The 21,395-nt window shown below is 42.3% G+C and overlaps 5 protein-coding genes across 19 annotated transcripts; 2 read left to right on the top strand and 3 right to left on the bottom strand.

Moving 5' to 3' along the window:
• Window positions 1-1,211: 1,211 nt before the first annotated feature.
• Window positions 1,212-8,664, bottom strand: LOC6497396 (striatin-4). 12 transcript variants are annotated; one of them, XM_014906199.3, is made up of 6 exons: window positions 8,520-8,664; window positions 6,612-7,247; window positions 3,405-3,900; window positions 3,126-3,344; window positions 2,759-2,815; window positions 1,212-2,597 (listed from the first exon to the last, which is right to left on the bottom strand). In XM_014906199.3, the coding sequence occupies exons 2-6, from the start codon at window positions 6,999-7,001 to the stop codon at window positions 1,486-1,488; spliced, it is 2,274 nt and encodes a 757-aa protein (XP_014761685.1). In that variant the 5' UTR covers window positions 7,002-7,247; window positions 8,520-8,664; the 3' UTR covers window positions 1,212-1,485. The 12 variants fall into 12 exon arrangements, with proteins under 12 accessions (XP_014761685.1, XP_014761681.1, XP_032307332.1 ...); XM_014906195.3 differs by having other exon boundaries at window positions 6,612-7,252; window positions 8,520-8,660; XM_032451441.2 differs by having other exon boundaries at window positions 3,126-3,320; window positions 6,612-7,252; window positions 8,520-8,660.
• Window positions 8,665-9,192: 528 nt separating this feature from the next.
• Window positions 9,193-9,873, bottom strand: LOC6497395 (barrier-to-autointegration factor). The gene is made up of 2 exons (XM_001962133.4): window positions 9,626-9,873; window positions 9,193-9,533 (listed from the first exon to the last, which is right to left on the bottom strand). The coding sequence occupies exons 1-2, from the start codon at window positions 9,749-9,751 to the stop codon at window positions 9,387-9,389; spliced, it is 273 nt and encodes a 90-aa protein (XP_001962169.1). The 5' UTR covers window positions 9,752-9,873; the 3' UTR covers window positions 9,193-9,386.
• Window positions 9,874-10,318: 445 nt separating this feature from the next.
• Window positions 10,319-12,199, top strand: LOC6498144 (inactive pancreatic lipase-related protein 1). Of its 2 annotated transcripts, none has more exons than XM_014906500.3 (5): window positions 10,319-10,484; window positions 10,932-11,094; window positions 11,158-11,500; window positions 11,560-11,848; window positions 11,905-12,199. In XM_014906500.3, exons 1-5 carry the CDS (start codon window positions 10,439-10,441, stop codon window positions 12,135-12,137), a joined length of 1,074 nt encoding a protein of 357 aa, XP_014761986.1. In that variant the 5' UTR covers window positions 10,319-10,438; the 3' UTR covers window positions 12,138-12,199. The 2 variants fall into 2 exon arrangements, with proteins under 2 accessions (XP_014761986.1, XP_001962170.2); XM_001962134.3 differs by lacking the exon at window positions 10,319-10,484 and adding an exon at window positions 10,687-10,868.
• Window positions 12,147-19,560, bottom strand: LOC6497394 (annulin). 2 transcript variants are annotated; one of them, XM_001962135.4, is made up of 3 exons: window positions 19,102-19,560; window positions 14,503-16,469; window positions 12,147-12,473 (listed from the first exon to the last, which is right to left on the bottom strand). In XM_001962135.4, exons 1-3 carry the CDS (start codon window positions 19,235-19,237, stop codon window positions 12,249-12,251), a joined length of 2,328 nt encoding a protein of 775 aa, XP_001962171.1. In that variant the 5' UTR covers window positions 19,238-19,560; the 3' UTR covers window positions 12,147-12,248. The 2 variants fall into 2 exon arrangements, with proteins under 2 accessions (XP_001962171.1, XP_014761677.1); XM_014906191.3 differs by lacking the exon at window positions 19,102-19,560 and adding an exon at window positions 18,058-18,410.
• Window positions 19,561-19,657: 97 nt separating this feature from the next.
• Window positions 19,658-21,378, top strand: LOC6502455 (glycine-N-acyltransferase-like protein 3). 2 transcript variants are annotated; one of them, XM_014906764.3, is made up of 5 exons: window positions 19,658-19,929; window positions 20,240-20,462; window positions 20,522-20,769; window positions 20,830-21,003; window positions 21,069-21,378. In XM_014906764.3, the coding sequence occupies exons 2-5, from the start codon at window positions 20,265-20,267 to the stop codon at window positions 21,283-21,285; spliced, it is 837 nt and encodes a 278-aa protein (XP_014762250.1). In that variant the 5' UTR covers window positions 19,658-19,929; window positions 20,240-20,264; the 3' UTR covers window positions 21,286-21,378. The 2 variants fall into 2 exon arrangements, with proteins under 2 accessions (XP_014762250.1, XP_001962172.2); XM_001962136.4 differs by lacking the exon at window positions 19,658-19,929 and having other exon boundaries at window positions 20,240-20,469.
• The last annotated feature ends 17 nt before the right edge of the window (window positions 21,379-21,395 follow it).

Genomic DNA, 21,395 nt, shown 5'->3' with positions numbered 1-21,395 from the left:
GATTAAAATTACGAGTACGCATTCATCGATAAGCGAATCTAATTTATATTCAACTACGAAATCCATTGGATCGGCGATTGGCGCCAACATTTTTCTTTTAGTTTTCATTTTTCCATCGTTATAATACTAGGCATAAATTAAATAAATAGCTTAGCATACGGTTTTTATAGCTTGCCTGCAATTATTATTATTTATATCTGTATCTGGTATCTGCATCTGCATCTGCACACCGATCTCATCGTGGTTCTCAATATCAAGCATTGCGTTACTCCCCATTTAAATGACAATTAAAAATTATATATAAGCTTTTTCATGTTTGCACTTAATAATTAGTAAAGTTTGCTCCATTTTCGCATCGCATCGCTACTTTGAAATAAATATATATAAGCCCCGCCTACTTACTCCTTGCCTCATATCTCACCGCAACGACAACTACTACTGCCCTCTAATTAATATTAATTTACAATTTTTTTCTCGACCATCCGCTAATATGGAGTCGGGGGGAAATACATGGTTATATGCATATGCGGTATCCGTTCGCTTAGTCTACAGAATTTGATCGTCTACATATAGTTACGTAAGTGTTTCATTCAATATTCTTCCTTCCAACAGGACTCGCCTTCTGCAGGAGCACTTTCACAGCGAGGGTTCGTGTTAGTTACCATGTGAGACATCGACCAGCCAGGCGATCTACTGATTAAGTATATATGTTATGTATATATGCACATATATATATATATATGGGTGTATATAAAATGTACAGGAAGCCGAGCTGATTTACAGGCAATATATCTGAACAATCGCTGTGCAAGTGCCAGGGAAACTAATATAAAAAAAAAAAGAAATATCAATTTTGAGTATGACTTCCATCATACTGACAAGATCAAGATCCTTTTTTTGTTTTTTTGCTGCTACAGTTGTTTGTTTGTTTGTTTGTTAACAAATACATAATTTTTATTGATGTGTTGCACTTATTTGAGGGTATATATGCTGCACATTAGCATTGCTTCATAGTTACTTTCCTAGATTACACACGTATTATCTCCCTACTTGACTTTCTCGAAATGCCGTTTCACATTTTGAATTAATGTTTTTTCTTTTTTTTATGTTTTTAGTTGCTTAGTTTTTTTTTTATCCCCGCTTGCGTATGCATACTTTGTTTGTTTTTTTGTTTGTTCTCGGTTGAAGTATAATTAGATTTAAATGTATAGTTTATATATATATAATGTATGTATAATTATTTAACTTGAACTCGTAATCGCTTAGCTGTGAGCTGCTGGCTGTGGTTTCTGCATCCTGCAACTGCGTACAGAACATCCTGCAGACTTATTCCTGCACACACGGGTTTTTTTTTTCTTTTTCTTCTTCTGGATACTCTATTCGGAATTCTGAATTCTTACTATCCGTTGGGTGTGCATGGTGGTGGTGGTGGTTGTGGTTGTCGGTTGTGATTGTGGTGTTCGTCTCTATTATCCTTTTTTTTTTTTAGACAAACACCTTGGCGAGGCCATCAGCCCCGGCACTGGCGATATACGGCTTGGTGGCATGGAAGGCCACATCGAATATACTTTCGTCGAACTTCTTGCGGTGCGCTGTTATCTCCTGCACGCACGTTTTATTGTCCAGATTCCACAGCCGTATCGAGCAATCATGCGAGCCGGATAACAAATACAGACCGTGCGCATCCACGGCCAACGAGGTAACTGGCTCCAAATGCGCCACCATTGAATGGATCAGTGTACCGGATGTGTTGTCCCAGAAGCGAATATGACGATCCTCGTGGGCCGTAATCGTGATGGGTAGTGTCGGATGCGATACCACTTTGTTGATGAACTTCCCCGTATTGCCGGACATCTCTTGCGCCGCCTCCAGCCGCACCACTTGCTTGCCCGTTTCCGTATCATAGACGATGCAGTGTGCACTGTTGTACGCCACCACAATGTGATCCACCTCATTCCGCACAAAGTCCACCGACGAGGGCGCACCCTCTGCCTCCGATGCCGAGTAAGTGCGTAGCAGTGGCTCTTTGTTGAACGGCGACCACAGCTTGACAGTGCCATCGGCCGAGCAAGACACAATATTACTCTGCATCGTGGTCAGGCCCCATACGGCATCTGTATGACCCTCGAGGGTGCCGGAGTGTACGTTCGGTTCATAACAGTCGTACGGATCGATATTCGGTGATGGCAGCTGCCAGCATTCAATATTGCCATCCAATCCACCTGAGTAGCATGTCTCGCCGCTGGGCGACATCCCCAAACACAAAACAGGGCCAGTGTGGGCACGGAACGTGTATAGCGGTTCTACGTCCAGGCTGGCTGACTTCTTGGCCTGTACGGTCTTTTGCAGATTCCACAATTTAAGCGTATGATCCTCAGAGGCGGTGATCAGTACCGGCTCCTCCGGATGGAAAATCAACGAGCGTACGCCATCAAAGTGGGAGCGAAGTGTATATTTGGCGTTCCAGGTTTTGCGGTAACCAGCACCGCCGGCACTGCCGCCAGTACCATCCTTAGAGTTTGTGTCGTAAGCTCCATCTGATTCATTATTGACCGTTAGCTGGGCCAGCTCGCCCAGTCCCAGGGAGCCGTCCACCTCTGTGGGAAGATGAACAAAAACTATAATTATTAATAATGTCATTTGAACTTTAAGGTGTCATAAGGGGAGCTATCTATTGTTAGTATGAGATGGACTTCCTTTATGACATCCTTTATGGCAGTTTATTGATTAAAATATAAGCAGATCCATCGCACAGCACCTTCGTTCATAAGATTCATTTCGTTCAAGAGCTGCTCTCCCACTTCGGCCTCAAGATCTACACACACGAGCGTAGCAGAAGGTGTTTGATTGCCAAAGAAACAAAAGCAGAAACAAAAATCATAAGACAATAAGCCAGACAACAGAAGCTACAATTGATTTTCTACAAAGGACATGGGAGCTGGAGCTGGGATAGCTGGAGCAAAACATCGAATTTATTTTTATATCCATATATATGGAATATATGGCTAAGATTTGGCAAAAAATCTCAAGAAAAAATAAACCAAAATGCGTGATTGCGAGGCGGGCCCATGCGGGGAGAGAGGGCTAGGGCTAAACAGGATCTAGATCCTGTAATAAGGACCTACCTTCGGTTAGCATATCCTTGCCAGATTTGGCCCTCTTGGCCATTTTGACATCTGTGTCATCATTGTCGGTTGCCACCATTTCCAGGTCGTCGGATATTTCGTCATCATCGGACATCTCATTGGGGCCCAGGAACTCAAAGTTCGCCATCACAGCCGCCTCGGTGTCCACGATGATCTCGTCGATCGATTGTTGCACTTTTTTAGCGGGAGTATGACGGCCTAATGTGAGCAAATTATTCAAATCTCCCAACAGGGGGGGTATTAACACAATCATCCTACCTTCTGTCTCCGAGGCGCGTTTGTTGCTCTCGTTTCCATTGATGTTCGGATTGAGGTTCTCGCCACCGGTGCCAGTGCCAGTGCCACCAGTTCCACCACCCAATCCGCCCAGTCCACCGCCACTGCCATCATGCTCTGCATTATTATTCAATCCAAGGATCGAACGCACTCGATTCGAGCGTACATCGATGATGTTGTCTGTGTAGCCGATCTCGGCCAGATATTGGCGCAACATTTGTCTGCCCTGTCGCCACGTGGTGTTGGAAACACTGCTGTATGGTACCTCCGAATCGGTGGCCACCTCACCGGCCAAAGATGCATCCTCGTTCGAGGGCTTGAACTCATTAAGTTGCGGCGGATCGGTGCCGTATTTGAGCCGATAAAATTTGGCTCTCTCCTGACGCAGGGCGTACTCCAGCATTTTGATGCGGCGCGTCAGGTCAGATTTGAGGCTTTCCAAGCACTTGCGTTCGCCAAGGAGCATAGCGATGCGAGCCTGCAAAAAATAAGGATATTTTTTAATTAATATTTTTATTACAATTAGCTAGTTAGTGACTAATGTGTGTCATAAATCTCTCATAGAAATTATAGAAACTCAATTAGTATCGCTAGTTAAAACTCTACCATATGGCGTTGTCCCCCCTAATGGCCACCCTAATTTCCTGCCGTTGCATTCCAGTTGCGTTTGCCATAATTGACGCTCCGCTGCGTCAAAAAAACAATTAAATTCAATTAATTATAAAAAAAAAAAGAAAAAAGAAAATAAAAATTACATGCTGGCCCCAATTAGCTGGATGGGGGAGGGAGGGAGGATTTAAGCTTTCTGCGTAAAAATTGCAATGTATAGTTGCTTCACCCCCCTTTTTACATCACCCATCCCACTCCACCCATTTCATGTTCATTCACGAAGCGTAGCAACAGTGTCTGTGTGTGTGCAGTTATGACTGCGCAATTCGGTGAACAGTTGGAAGGGTGGACCCAAAAGTGGGTGGCCCTGCACCTGACACAGTTGCGGGGAGCAAAGGTGCGTAAAGGAATGAAAACTTTTCCTTTTGTTTCTCCTAGTTCTCCCTAGCACCCCCTCCTTCTGCCACACAATAGAGGGAGAAGTGGGCGGCAACCATACAATCAACAGTAGTGGTAGGAAATATAGGACTTTTTTTTTTTATAGATGATATTCTTTAAAAAATATTAAATTTAAACTTTAAAGATAGAATTTTTAACGTATTAATCTCGATTAATTTGATATCAATTGTATATATGAGTAGTTCCTATTTTTTCGCCCTCGCCTGTGATAAGCAAACGCATATCCGCTGAATGAGTGAAGCTCAGAACCAAAACTAACAACAACAATAGAGAGAGAGAGCCGAACTAGAGAGGAGAGAAAAGTGCGATTCTTTGTGCTGGTTTTGTTAATGGAAACATGTTATGCATTTAAATTACAGCTCAATGGCATTTCGTTTGGCTCCTTAAGCTGGCTAATTAGAAGCAGTGCTGTTGGCGGATATTCCAAAATAAATGGAAATATGGTATGGATGGCAACAAAGAGGTACGAAGGTGAGCACGCCAACACGCCTCCTAAGCGGTGGCAGGCTCACCACTAATCATCAGCGGACATGCAACTAGTTCGCACTCCCAAGCAATTAGACATTACGAATTCCATGACAAAGGCGCATTTGTTACCTAATGGCCCTGAAGATGGACCCTTTGATTTACAATTCTGAGGAAATCATTGCCATGGAATAGGTCTTTTTCAAGAATATATTACATAAATGCGTTGGGGGAAATGAATACTACAAGTACTACTAGTTATATAAATAGAATTATTAATATGAAAGCGTTGGTTTTCTCAAAAAATTGCATTCCCACACAGCGAAGTACTTTAGAGAGAAATGATTGAAAATTTATTAGCAGCTGTCGCGTCATTTCTTGACGCCAGTGTTGGGGGCTACAAGTGTTAATTGAATAGTACAGTGGGGGCTGTAAAAGTCTACCTACTAGTTATTTAGAACTTTAATCAAACAGAAAGGAAATGAGAGAGACCTCGCATTAAAAGCAAAATAATCATTAAGTAATTAATAAACAATTATTATCTAGTCCCCACTGTACTTGGTAATTGCCTGACAGATGCCAACAGCAGGAAAAGCCGGCCCAGTAGGAAGTGGAAGTGGATGGATGCATTCACGAGAAGAAACACCAACATTCTGTGAGGCAAGGACGTTGCCATCGGGCAGTGCAGTCGACACTGACACACAAAAATATGTGGACGGAAATAGAAGACGGGCATGGAAGAGGGGGTGGGGGAGGGAGCAAAAGGGAGCGGGAACAGTGCCCCCCCTCGAAACTAAAATGGCGTCCAGTGGGTTGGTTGCTGCTGGTGCTGCTTCTGCCCACTCGAACTTGTGGTTCGTTTTTGGCCAAAACGGCAAACAAGGCGAACAGGTTCATAAATCCCAGCTCCGGCCCGGCTCCACTCGGCGACAAATGTGCGTTGTGTTAACTCGTTTTTTTTTTGCCATTTTCCGCTCGCTTGCGGGAGAGATGCAAAGTGCGAGAGAGAGAAAGATTTGAATGTCACGTTGCATTTGGAGCGTAACGGAATGTCTGAACTCCAGAGGCAGGGGGGATGCGACGTAATAAGTCTGATTGGCTAGGATCAACCCGGTTGACAGGTGAAAGCGATAAGGTGTAAGTAGAGACGTTGAAACTGATGATAAGGGGGTATCACTCTTCACCCCTCTTTTTACAGTTACAAATGTACATTATTTTTGGCTATAAGGCTCTTTTTGGGGGGAGGTGCGGAGGGGAAGCAGAGCAGAAACTCGATTACGCCAATTGGTTGCCTCGATTCGCTTGCATGCAGAGACAAGCCCTCCTCCTTGGCGCTCCTTCCCGTCCCTTTCCCATTTCCTTGCATGTTCGTTCATGCATTAGCACCTCGCTGAAAAAAAATCATTGAAATGGAAAGTGTGCCCTCGGTAAGGTGGACAAGGACACCCCCAAAACCGAACTCCATGGCTAAAAAAAAAAATTTAAAAAAATCGAAATGTCTTAATTGGTGTGACTAAGTTAGTTAGTGATTAAGTTTACTTTCTAAAATACAATGACTAACAAGAAAAATATTTCTTAATTTTTTTTAAACAAACTAAAAACTACAAACTACTTATTGATTTTTAGAGAGATTATAAATAGATATTATGGACTCACCTGCAATTCGGCCCTGTCCACGTCCCATTGTGAGCGCTCCAGTTCAAAACGCGACCATTCGTGCTGAATGAAGTGCAATATGCCCGGTATTGTGTATTGGGGCGTTGTTGCCTGCTGATTGTTTGGTCCGCCGCCACCGGCCATACCGTTATTGCTATCGTCGCCAACGTTTCCCATGCCGGTGACCAAGCCGCCCACATTGGCGTTCTGCCCACCAGCGTTGAGACCGCTGATGCTCAGACCGCCACTGCCGCCGCCTCCTCCGCCGCCCAGGCTGTTGGATAATACACCGCCGATCGACGAATTAACACCGCCAAGGACGCCTGCTCCCGCACCGCCGCCAACCGGCTTGTTATTTATGCCAGCGGTGGCTCCCGAATTGGTGCCCATTGGTTAACGTCGCTCTGGTATGGTTACTTGCTTGCTGCTCCTGCGGCTCCTAAGCTCGTTATCGTGCTGCTGCTGCTGCTCCTCCTGTTCCAGCTTCAAAAAAATATGATTTTTCTTTATCCTGCTGCCGATGCCGCTACCGTTGCCTTCTGCGTGGTGCTGCCCAGTGCGTTATATCCTTTGTTTATTGGCTCTCAAACTTGTTTTTCCGTTGGTCGTTCCTTGTCGCTGGTGTTCCTGTTAGTCCTGTTCTTCGATTTTCGTCGTTTATAGATGGTTGGAGAGTAAGGGGAGAGCGGGGGGGAAAAAAAAGGCAAAGTTCCGTACATGAGACAAATGAGGTCATTGAATTTTCCGCACACAGGAGTGGAGCCGGGGGGACACAGAGAGATGGAGCTCCAACAGGACACTCGCTCTCGCTCTCTTGGACTCCCTGGCTCCTTCTCGCTTGCACGCGCTCACACTAACCGCCCTATCTACTATATTCTTACTACCCTCTCTCGCACCGGAACCGCCCCCGCTCCGTGCTCCGTGCACCGTGCCCTTCAGTGCTTTCTCTCGCCCGCTTTCCAACGACTCTCTCTCTATCTCACTGACTCTCTCACTCGTTTTACGGTACAACAACGTCACACGCGACCCGCGAACAACGGAAAAAGGCTAAATTATAGCACAAAAGGCGGTGCAAAACAGCTGATGTAATGACGGAGTTGGAATTTTTCCGAGGATACCGGAGTATGGATACGGAAAAATTGGCTAGATTTGACGGAAAACTAACTGACACTCACCACTGGCAGGGAAATTTGAATGGCACACAAGGCACGGATTTCGGAGACGATTACGGATTTTGGGCGGAGAGAGCTCTTAATATTGAGTGTTTTGTGTTATTTTCTTTATTATTATTAGTTTTTTTTTAGTGTTTTCTTTGGCTTTTGTCCGTTTCTCTAGCTAGCCCAGTGCACCGCCTTGGGATTTTGGTCGCTGGGCAGCCGCTGCCAACGCACTCGAACTCTCGAACCTTTCAATAGCTTCTGCCCGTTTACTTGACAATTTTGTTTACTATTTACAGCTTTTTCCAAGGAAACGTTGTTGCTACCTTTCGTTTTGGGGCGAGCAAACTAATATCGAGACGGCGAGTCGGGGGCTACGAGGGCTCCCAAAAAACGGCACCGTTTTCGTCCATAGGGCGGGTTTAAGAGCTGGCTGCGCCCGTTTTTTTTTTTTATTTTTAATTACTAATCAACTATGGGGAAAGTCTCGACTCTGATAAAAGTCGATTCAATTCGATTTAATGCGGATTTATTTCAGAATCTGAAATAACACAGCCACACCACAGCAGTCCTCTCGCTCGCACTCGCGGCCCGCCTCGCACGGTTGTCTCAAGTCTATATACAAAGAAAAACACACACACACACCAGCACATAGGACTCTACACCGAATATTTTCACTTTGTTGAATTCGGCGTGTGCGGTTTCTGCATTTGGGGCTTTGCGTTGGCCCAAGCCGATCTGCTTCGCTTACTTTGCACTTTACTGCACCGCTTGGCTATATTGCGAGATTTTCCTCTTGATTTTCATTGGTATTTTCACGCGTAATTCTCGTCAGTAAAATAGAGATGGGAGAGTTAATGTTCCGATACTTGGAACTGCGTTTACAATATCGATATATGGAATTTCTATCGATATACTGATAAATATATAAATGTTTCATACACAATTGGCGGCATTTTTCGCATTCGCTAGGGAATTTTACTTGTTTCGCTAGGAAACTAGAGATGGAAAGAGATGCCGCTCTTAATCGGTTATTCATGGCGGGGAAACTATTCGATAAATTGGTGAAAAATATCGAATAATTGAAGTGTACGTTGAAGTTTGAATTAAAATTTGAATATGATTTCTCGCAATTAACATTGCATGTCAGCTAAATCATACACAGAGAACAGTATTTCATTTCATAGAACCTCTCTGTACATGCTCACATTACAGAATCTGCTGGTGCAGCTGGATGAGATGTAGCAAGCAAGCATCTACCCAGCAAATATCAACGCCCACGGGGAATCAATTATAGCATTTTTTTTTATTCCAATTTTATTACTTAAGAAATACATATAAACTTTATTCACTCTCTTCTCGCTTTGTAAATAATGCAGGATGGTTAATAAATTACATAAACGGAGATATGTGCCAGTGTGGAGTACATTCAGGATATATGCTATTATTTTTTATTGTACAGGTTAAAAAAGATGGAATATAAATTACATTTGTAGCCAAACGGAACTGTACCACAGGCAGGATCTGTGACAACTGAACATTACATCTTAACATTTAAAAAAACCGTGAAGGAAAGTCTTATAATTAATTGCTTTGATTAGCTTCGGGTTAGGATATTTTACAAGAACTCCTCGCACCAATCGTTCAGGCAGTTGTAGCAGTCCGACGCTTGTTTCGAGCTGGCGTGACAGACCTCCTTCATCCAGTCCTTGAAGAGTTCCTCGTCCTTCTTAAGGACCAGATACTGGCCCAGAACAGTGTATGCCTGTGAAAAACAATGTCGGATTGAAAGTGTAAACATTCGGAGGCACTTTGTTTATTTGCGCACATGGCGTCATCATATTTATACATACGCACCTTGTCGAACCCTGCTTCTATGAGCCGTCCACCCAGAGTGTCGCCGATTCCAGCCAACTCAGTCACCGCCTTGTCGCCCATGGGCTCAGCCACGAAATTCCTGTACTTTTGAGAGGTGGCCGACATATTAAGGTTTCGTGTAATTCGGTGTAAGCGGGAGAGATTCTTGTGCAAATAATAACTTCGCGGCGTTTCTAAAAGTGACGCATATCATAGATGAGAGAAGCATCGATGTATCGATATATTCTGGAAACACATCTCTAACGCTGTCTATCGTTTACCGTTTAGTGCTGCCAACTTATGTTAACCTGTTAAATGTTAAACTTTGTTGCCCGCCATATCTTTCTGTTAAATATTCTGTTAAATTAAATAAAATAAATTAACTAATCTTATGTGTAGAACTATTCAAAAAAATTTAAAAAGAGTTAATTTCTTATTTCCTGATTTATATTTGAAAGTTGTTACTTATTTTTTAAAATATTTATTCTGTAAAATAAATTTGTAAAAATTAAGATTTTCTTTTAATTTTAATGGTATTTCCCTCCTAATTAAAAGGGGCAATGTACTTGTTTTTTATTAGTATGCATCGCAAAACTATCTCCAACCTAATTAAACAGTGCCGTACCTTCGACATCCCGCTGAGACCCTTGATAAGACTCCCAAAACAGAGGCTTCAACCTGGCTCATAGTTAAAGCCACACTGCAGTCTTGATTGGCACTTGGCCCTGTTCTAGTTTATCATAGACCAGCTAGGCATTATAAAATACGAACTTGCCTCACTAGAGTTAGAGTTACAGTATAATTGTTAACGAGATGTTGCAACTACACTGGCTTTTTGGGTTAACCCTTGCCTGGATGGGTAAGTTTTCATACGTGGGATCGGCGAATTTGCTGGGATTGGGCTTTTGTCTGCTGACCGAGATTTGAGCCAACACAACCCTGCCCTGCTGCCAGGTTGAGTAATTAAAGTGCTCCAGGCCAAGAATTAATTGCTGGGTCGGAACCGGTTTCGAGGATTACTAATGCGTCAGCCGTCTTAATGAGCTTGAGGCCTCCAGTCCGATGTCCGATCAGTTGAAGATCGACGGTCACCTGGTCAAGATGTCCTCCAATGCGTTAGCTTGCATCTGCAATGTCATAAATCCCTGCCGTAACGAGGTCTCCACCACCTTTGTGGTGGTGCAGTGGCTCATCACCGGGTTTGCGGCCCTAGCCCAGGTGGTGCGACCCGTGCTCCTGCTTTGTAAATTTTCTTTTAAAATAATGTAAGATATTTTATTTACGCCCTTTTCTTGTCTTCTTTCAGTTGGCATACGTGGCGAGGTGGCTCTGAATCAGGAGGATTACAACAAGACCTGGATCTACATGCCCAATGGGGAGGGAAAGCCCGAGGTGGCCTACTTGGTGGAGCCTCCTCCAGAAAATCGCATTAATTTGCCGCAACTTATTAAGTTTGAACTTTATGGAAGGTAAATTTCCATATAAATCTTTAGAAACCTTTTGAAAACTTTCCCCAAACTCTTATTTTTTAGTGACTCCAGTTCCAGTGCCGATTTCTGGATAGATGATAATAATTTCGAGTTCCCCCAGCGACACAAACGCGACACCTGGCAAGAAATGGCCGAGAAGTTTAATCCCGATCTGGACACTAAAATCCTGGTGCATGGCTGGAAGTCCAGCACCATGAGTAATTCCATTCAATCGATTCGTGGAGCCTACATAGAACGGGGTCAGGTGAATGTGTTTGCCATTAATTGGAAGGATCAGGCGGATAATATTTATTATCTCACCCCGGCTCGATATACGGTGCAAGTGGGCAGAGCAGTGGCGAAACTGATAGATCTTCTGGTTGAGGAAAAGGATGCAGATCCAAAGGTAGTGCCTTTTCTTTACAAAATTTAAAAAATGATAAATATTTATTATTATACCGCCAGAGAATACATCTAATAGGTCACAGTCTGGGAGCTCATATAATGGGTTATGCTGGATCCTATACAAAATACAGAGTTAATCGCATAACTGGCTTGGATCCCGCACGTCCCGCTTTTGAAGATTGCATTGGACCCGAAAACCATTTGGACGATACGGATGCCAACTTTGTGGATGTCATTCATAGTTGTGCTGGATATTTGGGTTTCCGGAAACCGATTGGAATGGTAGACTTTTATCCAAACGGAGGCGGACCACCACAACCAGGATGCAAGGAGTTATCTCAGATTTTTAGTAACATTTCCATTTTAGAAATAATTTGGATTTTTGGTAATAATTGTATTTTCCAGCTGGCTGCAGTCATGGACGATCCTATGAATATTATGCGGAATCTATCAACTCGCCAAAAGGATTTTACGGTGTTCCCTGTTCAGGACTTGATGAACTCAAGGGTAAAAACTGTACTGGCGGCAAGATCCTTATGGGCGATCCTGTTCCTCGGAATGCTAGGGGTATATTCTTTGTTAAAACGGCCAACAAACCAACTTATGCCCTGGGAATTGATGAAATTCTAAGCAACTAAACTATTATCTCGTTTTTAAATATCAAAAATTAATATGTATTATTAAATTTATTTACAACAAATAACTATATCTAAAAATACAAAAAGAATCTGGTTTCTAAAGAGGTTAGCTTAGGGAATAACATCGGTGCGTCGGCGAATAATATTGCTTCTACGATGGCTTCCATTGGGCTGGAGAAGATCCTCCGGGCGAGGTTCAATCTCGTAGTGCTTGTAGCCATCCACGTCGTCCAGCTCCTTGGAGGTAAACTTGGCCAGCATGGTGCCACGGCCCGCATAGGGGGGAGTGTACTTAAAAGTTGCTGCCGCAGTGCCACCCACTGGGATCTCGGCGATCTGAAGGGTAAAAATATACCAATTAATTATGGAAAACAGAGGAAAATTTAATTTCTAAGAAACAGACCACAATATTCCAATCAATTCAGTTATTATGTTTAAGAATCGGAAGCTAAATGGCATAGATATAGGCATGGCTTGGGGCCACATACGAAAAACCAGCATTTGGCAAGGGGCTCCATCAGAAAAATTGAAAAAATATCGATCGAAAATTTCGTTCTGGGATTTTGAGGTAGATTGACGGAGAATCGAAATACAAATCGTTTGGGGCATTCCGCTCAAGAATCAGATGCGAAATGGCAAAGATATGGGCATGGCTTGGGGCCACATACGAAAAACCAGCATTTGGCAAGGGGCAAGAAAAATTGAAAAAATATCGATCGAAAATTTTGTTCTGGGATTTTGAGGTAGATTGATGGAGAATCGAAATACAAATCGTTTGGGGTATTCCGCTCAAGAATCGGATGCGAATTGGCAAAAATATGGGCATGGCTTGGGGCCACATACGAAAAACCAGCATTTGGCAAGGGGCTCCATCAGAAAAATTGAAAAAATATCGATCGAAAATGTTGTTCTGGGATTTTGAGGTAGATTGATGGAGAATCGAAATACAAATCGTTTGGGGTATTCCGCTCAAGAATCGGATGCGAAATGGCAAAGATATGGGCATGGCTTGGGGCCACATACGAAAAACCAGCATTTGGCAAGGGGCTCCATCAGAAAAATTGAAAAAATATCGATCGAAAATTTCGTGCTGGGATTTTGGGGTAGATTGATGAGGAATCGAAATACAAATCGTTTGGGGTATTCCGCTCAAGAATCGGATGCGAATTGGCAAAAATATGGGCATGGCTTGGGGCCACATACGAAAAACCAGCATTTGGCAAGGGGCTCCATCAGAAAAATTGAAAAAATATCGATCGAAAATTTCGTTCTGGGATTTTGAGGTAGATTGATGGAGAATCGAAATACAAATCGTTTGAGGTATTCCGCTCAAGAATCGGATGCGAATTGGCAAAAATATGGGCATGGCTTGGGGCCACATACGAAAAACCAGCATTTGGCAAGGGGCTCCATCAGAAAAATTGAAAAAATATCGATCGAAAATTTCGTTCTGGGATTTTGAGGTAGATTGATGGAGAATCGAAATACAAATCGTTTGAGGTATTCCGCGCAAGAATCGGATGCGAAATGGCAAAGATATGGGCATGGCTTGGGGCCACATACGAAAAACCAGCATTTGGCAAGGGGCTCCATCAGAAAAATTGAAAAAATATCGATCGAAAATTTTGTCCTGGGATTTTGAGGTAGATTGATGGAGAATCGAAATACAAATCGTTTGGGGTATTCCGCTCAAGAATCGGATGCGAATTGGCAAAAATATGGGCATGGCTTGGGGCCACATACGAAAAACCAGCATTTGGCAAGGGGCTCCATCAGAAAAATTGAAAAAATATCGATCGAAAATGTTGTTCTGGGATTTTGAGGTAGATTGATGGAGAATCGAAATACAAATCGTTTGGGGTATTCCGCTCAAGAATCAGATGCGAAATGGCAAAGATATGGGCATGGCTTGGGGCCACATACGAAAAACCAGCATTTGGCAAGGGGCTCCATCAGAAAAATTGAAAAAATATCGATCGAAAATTTTGTTCTGGGATTTTGAGGTAGATTGACGGAGAATCGAAATACAAATCGTTTGGGGTATTCCGCTCAAGAATCAGATGCGAAATGGCAAAGATATGGGCATGGCTTGGGGCCACATACGAAAAACCAGCATTTGGCAAGGGGCTCCATCAGAAAAATTGAAAAAATATCGATCGAAAATTTTGTTCTGGGATTTGGACGCAGATTGATGGAGAATCGAAACACAAATCCTTTGGGGTATTCCGCTCAAGAATCGGATGCGAAATGGCAAAGATATGGGCATGGCTTGGGGCCACATACGAAAAACCAGCATTTGGCATATTTCGCTCAAGAATCTAATGTTTTCTGACAAAAATATAGAAGACTGGAAGAACAAGCTTACCTTAAACTTCAGAGGCTGTTCAATGCCAGGACCCTCCACTGTAAAGACTCCTTTGTGCAGGGGAATGGGAAGAGGGTTGACCAGTCGCACAATCACGTCAAGCTCCTTTTGGGCCACAATGCTGGCCTCGCCAAGTTGGAATTTAATGTCCGGCTTGCGAACCCGGAAGTCATCCTGTGCATAGTAGTCGTAGTCCGTGTCCTTGACCTTGGCGGCGACCGAAATTTGGAAGGAGGCCTGGGAGGATAGTTTCTCGTAGTACTCCTCAAAGATGACCTCCATGCGAACGTAGTCGCTGCTCTTGGGTTGAAGGTCCAGTTCAAAGCCCAAGGACTTCACCTCCACGGCGCCCACTCCGGTGTAGAGGACAGCATCGCAACTGATCTGTCCTGTGGCCAAGTGGACGCGACTTTCGCTTTTGTTGGTCACTTTCAGGACCACACTGAAGTTCTCGCCCACCTTGATGTCGTCCTTGAGCTCCATGTCGAATTCAACTTCATTGAAATTGTCATTCAGGTAGTACCGACTGAAGGCGTGACGGGATTGCTTGAGGGCCTTGAGCATAGTGCTCCTCTCCTCCTCGGAGCGTTCGGCGTGTTTGTAGCTGTCCGTGATGTCCTCCCTCTCCCATTTCAGTACAGCCTTGGTGCTTATTAGATGGCCAATGGCCAGAGTATCCTTGCGCAGGAGTTTCAGGGGCTGACTGGGTCCATTGTAGCGCCAGTAGAGCTTGTCCGCATTAACCTCGGCAAAGACGAAGCCTCCATCAAAGGGTCGCAGGATCTCGCCGTGTTTTACGGCCAGGACGGAAGCAGGACCGACGCGGTACATATTGTCGGATGCTTCCTGTGGTGTGGCATCCACCACCTGCCAGCCGTCGTAGGAGCCGTTGACACCCACTCCCAGATCAGGACGCTGCATCCATAGCTCATTCCACACATGGTAGTTCCAAATGGAGTCCGTGGTCTCCGCCTCCAGTTTCTTGTTGTTCTCATCGATGAAAACATCCACAGTTAGGGAGGCCTGGGTGTCGTGGGCGGAGGAGTAGCAGGTGATAATCCTGGCAGGAATACCCAGACTCCTGGCAATGGTGGCCAGTACACCGCTAAAGTTCCAGCACTGGGCGAACTTCACAGATCTCTGGGTTTTGTAGAACTGCTGGAGGATCTCCGCTGAACCGGTCCACTTGGTGGGTGCCACTCCGCCGGAGAAGTCCTCTGACCAATTTCCCAGCAACACACCATCATCGTCCACGGAGTTCACCAAGGCGGACAGGGCTCGGGCGACCCGCACAGGATCGCCCCTGTAGGCCGGTGGAATCCTTCCCACTGTTCCCAGGACCTTCAAGCTGCACTCCAACACATGCCTCTCGAATTGTCCAATTTTCCAGACCGATGGACGCAATCTATTGTAGGATCCTCTCCAAATCAAAGTCGTATCGTGCATCACATATTCCTTTCGCTGATCGTGATCCTTCAGGTACACCTGATCCTCCGGACACCAAGGATTAAAAAGCACATACAAGGGCAGAGGCAAGGGATAGCTTTTGGAGCCATCTCCCAAGAGCTTGGTGTCAATATCCAATCTCCATTCGGTCACCGGGCAAGTCGATGGCGGCTTGATGAGGACGGTAAGGATTTGCCCTTCGTGGGACTCAATTCCAGCTCCCCACTCGAGGGTGTCACCCAGGTAGTCGATACCATCGTGGGGCACCAAGGCTGTGAGCGTTCCATGGCCAGGACTCGGCCTGACATCATCCGCCACACTGAAAATAAAACTTATGGCATCTTTGCTGGGACTATAGTCGCGATTGAAGTGGATGCGGAGTCGGAAGGGTTCTCCTCTCCTCACGATGAGGGCTTCCTTGGCAGCCGCGGCATAAAAGTGGCTCGTATGGTGCTCATCGTGGTTGTCCTCCAGGCAGGGGTCTATCCTTACTACTCCCAGCACAGCAGAGTTGGCAGAATCTAAAAAAAAGGTTAAAGGAATCAGTTTTTTTTAAAGATCAGTGTTTTAAGCTTAAGACCTTCTGGATTGGCGGGAACTACTGCATTTAAAAAATATGTATCTTTAAATTGTTAATCTCTAGATGAGCAATAATTAGCATTTCGACAGGGTCTGAACAAAGTCTGTCATCGGTTTGGGGGCGGGATATCCGACGATCTTATTGTGGCCAATGTTTTCTTGGGAAGACTATGATATCATGAAGCAAATGGCCTGTCAAGACCCGCGAATCCCAGAGACACATATTGACTAATCGCCTTTGGCCATAAACATAGAAAACTTGTGCCGCAGTGACCAAAAGATCAATGCCAAGGCAATTAATTGTCTCGGAAGACAATCAAAGTGACGCCAACGCCTCACTAAAAAACAAATATAGTAACTTAAATAAAAAACACACAAGTAGCTTAAAAAAGAAGCTTTAAGAATTCTATAAGAATTAAGTAATTTTATTTCAAATTTTTAGCTGCAGCTGCTGGGAAACTAAAAGTGAATATTTTGCATGAAATTTTGAAATAAAAGAGAAAAAGTTTCTTGTTATTATGGATTAAGACACCTTGCCTCATAAATCTAAAATTAATATTTTTGAGAAACCAACGATTTATTCTTCTTACTTTGCCAATCAAAATAGATATTTGCTTTTTGCTTATTGGAGGCTAGAATTCTTTGAAAAATAAGTGAAGCTTTTTAAGTGAAGCATTTGATATTTTTTTTGGAAAGTTCAATAAAGGGCATAACTTATCAAAATCAATTTACTTAGGTGGCTTGGGGTCATATAGCTGAATCTAGAAATAGATTTCCCCATGGACATCAAAAGATTCCGACGGAAACTAAGGTATCTATTTCATAAATCATTTCAATTTAAATTTTATTGCATATAGTATAAGTAGTGGCATGTGTTTCATTTTCCTGATAGATGCTGTTTTTAGAAAAAATTCTTAGCAAAGTGTTAAAGCAAATAAATTAAACATATCAAATATTTGTTTGAATATTGAAAGTGTGTAGTTCTGAAATATTGTGTGGATATATGCTAATATTTTTGCAAAATAGCAGAAACCTCCGGAACGTGTCAAACCAGCCAGCAGGCAAATTCCAAAACGGAAACAAAACAAAGGCACATATAATGAAGTCATAGTCTAAAAACTATTTACCAAAAATAAAATAAATAGAGAAAACTATTCAAATTATTTGAAAATAATTATAGCACTTAACAACATGTGTATGTCACTCTCAGAGATCATTAAGGGTGAACTTTTAATCTGACAATGTTTGTCTAAAAACAAAAATAATATATTAAAAATAAAAATAATCAATGAAGTCATCTACCGTGAATTTAAAATCCTCTCTTGATTTGAACAAGTGAATTAAACAAATGTTTATTTTATTTTGTTTTGGTTCTGAAACCTTAAAACCCGTCCGACAGCCAACCGAAAGAATTTAAAATAAAAAACAAAACCCTCGAAAGTGAAGTCATAGGTTTGAATAAAGACCGAACCAATTAAAATCGAATTATTATGATTCACAAATATTTCGTGGAACTTCTTAGAAGAATACCTTCAATATTGGCCAGTGGTCGAGTACTACGAAAGGGATTCACTCTTCGGGGGGGATTATTTGTGTGCCACCATTTCTGTAACCAGCTTGGGGCATAGTTCCGATACCAGTAACTCATTTCTAGTTTCCGGCTTATACGATTCTGGTAACAATAAAGACCGTTTTGAGACGCGATTAATGTGTTACGGTTAGCACAAAAGCCCCAACCAAGGCAGAATGAGACTAACGGAAACGAAACTGCGCTTCGAAGAGCGTTTTGTATCTTTCAGATACTCGGACTGGTACCGTGTTCGTGCGAACAGCGCGACGTTTGAAACTCAACTGATCGGAAATTATTGGTTCTACCAGATAGTTTCGCTTGCGTTCGTCTCTCCAATTTCAAATAAAAAGATACTCATTCTCTCTAAGATTCTCCACATCTCTCGGGTTATTAGTAATTATGTTTTGGCTTTGGATGGACCCGTTGTTGACGGACCACAGAAGCTGTGGTTACCAGCAACTACGTCATCGTTGATTGCCAACATCTTGATTCAAAACGGGTACAGAGTGCTCTCCAAATTGTTTTCTCAAGCGGAACCCCATCATTAATTTGCATTTGGTTATTAAAGGCATCATCGTGCTCTTATTAATCATTTCATTGCATGTTTATCATTAATTTCTATATAAATATCACATTTTTTTGGCCAATTGTTGTTCCAGGCAGGTGTTTGTTTATTTTGGAATTGAATCTTGAAAAATTTGCTGGCATGTTATGAGCAATTTAATGGGTAATACCCCCACTGTGGGCAGTCAACTATGAGTGTCTAACACCCACGGCAACAAATTTGCATTCATAAAAGGCGAAAACTACAGAACAGAATGCATAATTGTTCGACTGCTACAAAGAAAATCAATTTTCGAACGTTTGCCGAGCAAAACTCAAAGATCAAATCAAATTATATGGCACGTAAGCTATAAAATAAATCAATTTTTTGAAAATATGAAAGATTTTATCAAATGGGAACAGGACCTGAAGGTTTTTGAAATTGAAAAATTATTACCAACCTGTTATATCTTTATTGGGACCTACTGCCAAATAATTGGCATTGATATTACGTATACGCAGCTTGGGCTCGTCTTCATTTCTTTGCCAATCCAGCCACTCCTCGCATTTCCTGCAACACGTTAGCTTCTGGCCCATGTCTAAATTGGAACTATTCCAAGTATTATCCAATTGGCGGCTTGAAGTCTATTGGGCAAACCGGTTCGCCTGTCAGTCTATTGATAAGCCCAAGTAAGTCTGTTGATTCTCTGATGAATTTGTAGGAGTGGTATTTGAACTTGGGGTTGTGGCCGTTTTCACTGTAACTCAACGATCACAACGTTTAAGCTGTCCGCAATTAACTGGCGTGTCATTTTTGGGAATGCAAAATTAAGGTGGTTTTTTAAACTGTAACAGCTGCGATCACGTCATCACGACTACGGAGGTAAATAGAACCGGACTATATAGCTCCGACGCTCGAATGATACTGTTTCTGATTAGGCAACTTCTCCGGCGTTTGAAAATCTTTTTCAAAAGTAAATTTTACATACATAGCAGATGCCCGAGCGACCCCAGTGTCAGCTAGTCGATGGCCTCGGGTGTCCAAAAACCAGACATGCGTGAGTAAATTGATCGGTTCGTAAGTAGTATGGACATGGGTAACACTGAATCACTACTTTGACTTTGATTGCCACTTGTGGCATGTGGCTGATGCTATTGGGTAAAGTGGCTTCCAAAAGGTATTTCTAGGATGTCACTGGAGAGGTGTGTCTGGCATTAAATCTTCCCCGTCAACGCAGAAACTCAGAGCTTATTTCTTGGAAAATTAAACACCTCACAAATAATTCAAGGTAATTGATTGATGATTAAGGAACTGCTAATAGACAGTTCATTATTTATTTTTTTAAAATTACATTATAGTTTAAATAAGTAGACAATAATTATTTTCAAAATTTGAATTAAGCCGCCAACTTTAACAGCTTTTAAAAAGAAAACTTTGCTATCGATATATATTTTTAAAACTTAGAACCTCAGAAGATTCAAGTGAGAGAAACTTTTAAAGAATTAAGAGAATAAAGCTTTAAGAGAATAAAATCTTACTCTCCGAGGTTTATATACGTATTTGTGACATCTGTACTTTTTTGTCACGTTTTTTTGTAGCAGTCTCAGCTTTAATTTTACTTCAATGGGTTCTACAACAATGGAAATCACACGAGATCAGTGGGCTGTTCTGAGAGACTTATATGCCGGCGATCGTACAAGTCTCACGGGATACGATCTGTTAGAGTTCTTTATAAACTTCCAGCCTTTATCAGATGTCGAGTCTATTAAGATATATACAACCGATCAGAATTGGTCCGTCCATGGCAGCTACATTATCATTGTACTAAGTATTTTATCCAGAAATTTCATTCATTATTTATTTATGAATTTTATTTTCAGCATAAAATGACCAAAGTGTCATTTTTGTACCTTGATACAATAAAAGGACCCCTCAAGGATCTTGGATCTTTATTATGTGCTATAAATATCAAAGGTTATCATTTAATTAATGCCTATGGGGAAGACTTTAAGCCTCTTGTCGAACAATACTGGTTGAAAAGAGGTCAAGATCTGAATAAATTGGAACATCAGGGTACTGTGGTTTATCACTTGCCCAGTTCTGAAGTTCAAAACTTGAAAACAGAGGAGTAAGTATTATTAAAAACCTTAAGAGTAAATTAAATTGTTAATATTTAATATACTCTTAGTGTAAACCCATCTCATAAAGTTGATTATCTTGGCGAAGAACATGCCGACTTGATAGATCAGCACTGGGCTTATCGCTCCGCCGATTCTTTGACTTTGATAAGAGGACTAATGGCACACCATGTCAGTGCTGGTGTGTTTAATTCTAGCGGAGAGCCTTTAACTTGGTGTCTCAGGTAAAATATACCAGTCGAAACATATTTATATTTTTGAAAAATATTTTTAATTTATTTTCTTATAGATCTCCCCATGGAAGTCTGGGGAACTTGTATGTCTTATCCGATCATAGAAGAAAGGGCTTGGGGTCTATGGTTGTGCGATTTATGGCCAAGGAAATTTTGAAAACTGGCTCTGAGGTTTTGGCCACAGTTGTGTTGGAGAATAAAAGTAGCCGCAACATGTTTGAAAAAATGGGTTTTAGACCCATTAATACACTTTATTGGGCAGTAATTCCATAATGCCAAATTTTTTAAATTTATAATTTTTAATAATTGTACTACACCCTAGTCTAATTTATTTATTGCTTGTAATAAATTTCAAATAATTCTTTATCTTGTACTCTTTTTTC

This window comes from Drosophila ananassae, chromosome 3R (genome assembly GCF_017639315.1).
Source record: "Drosophila ananassae strain 14024-0371.13 chromosome 3R, ASM1763931v2, whole genome shotgun sequence".
Lineage (NCBI taxonomy): Eukaryota > Metazoa > Arthropoda > Insecta > Diptera > Drosophilidae > Drosophila > Drosophila ananassae.
The sequence above is the reverse complement of the archived record's forward strand: the minus strand, read 5'-3'. Positions and strand labels throughout refer to the sequence as shown.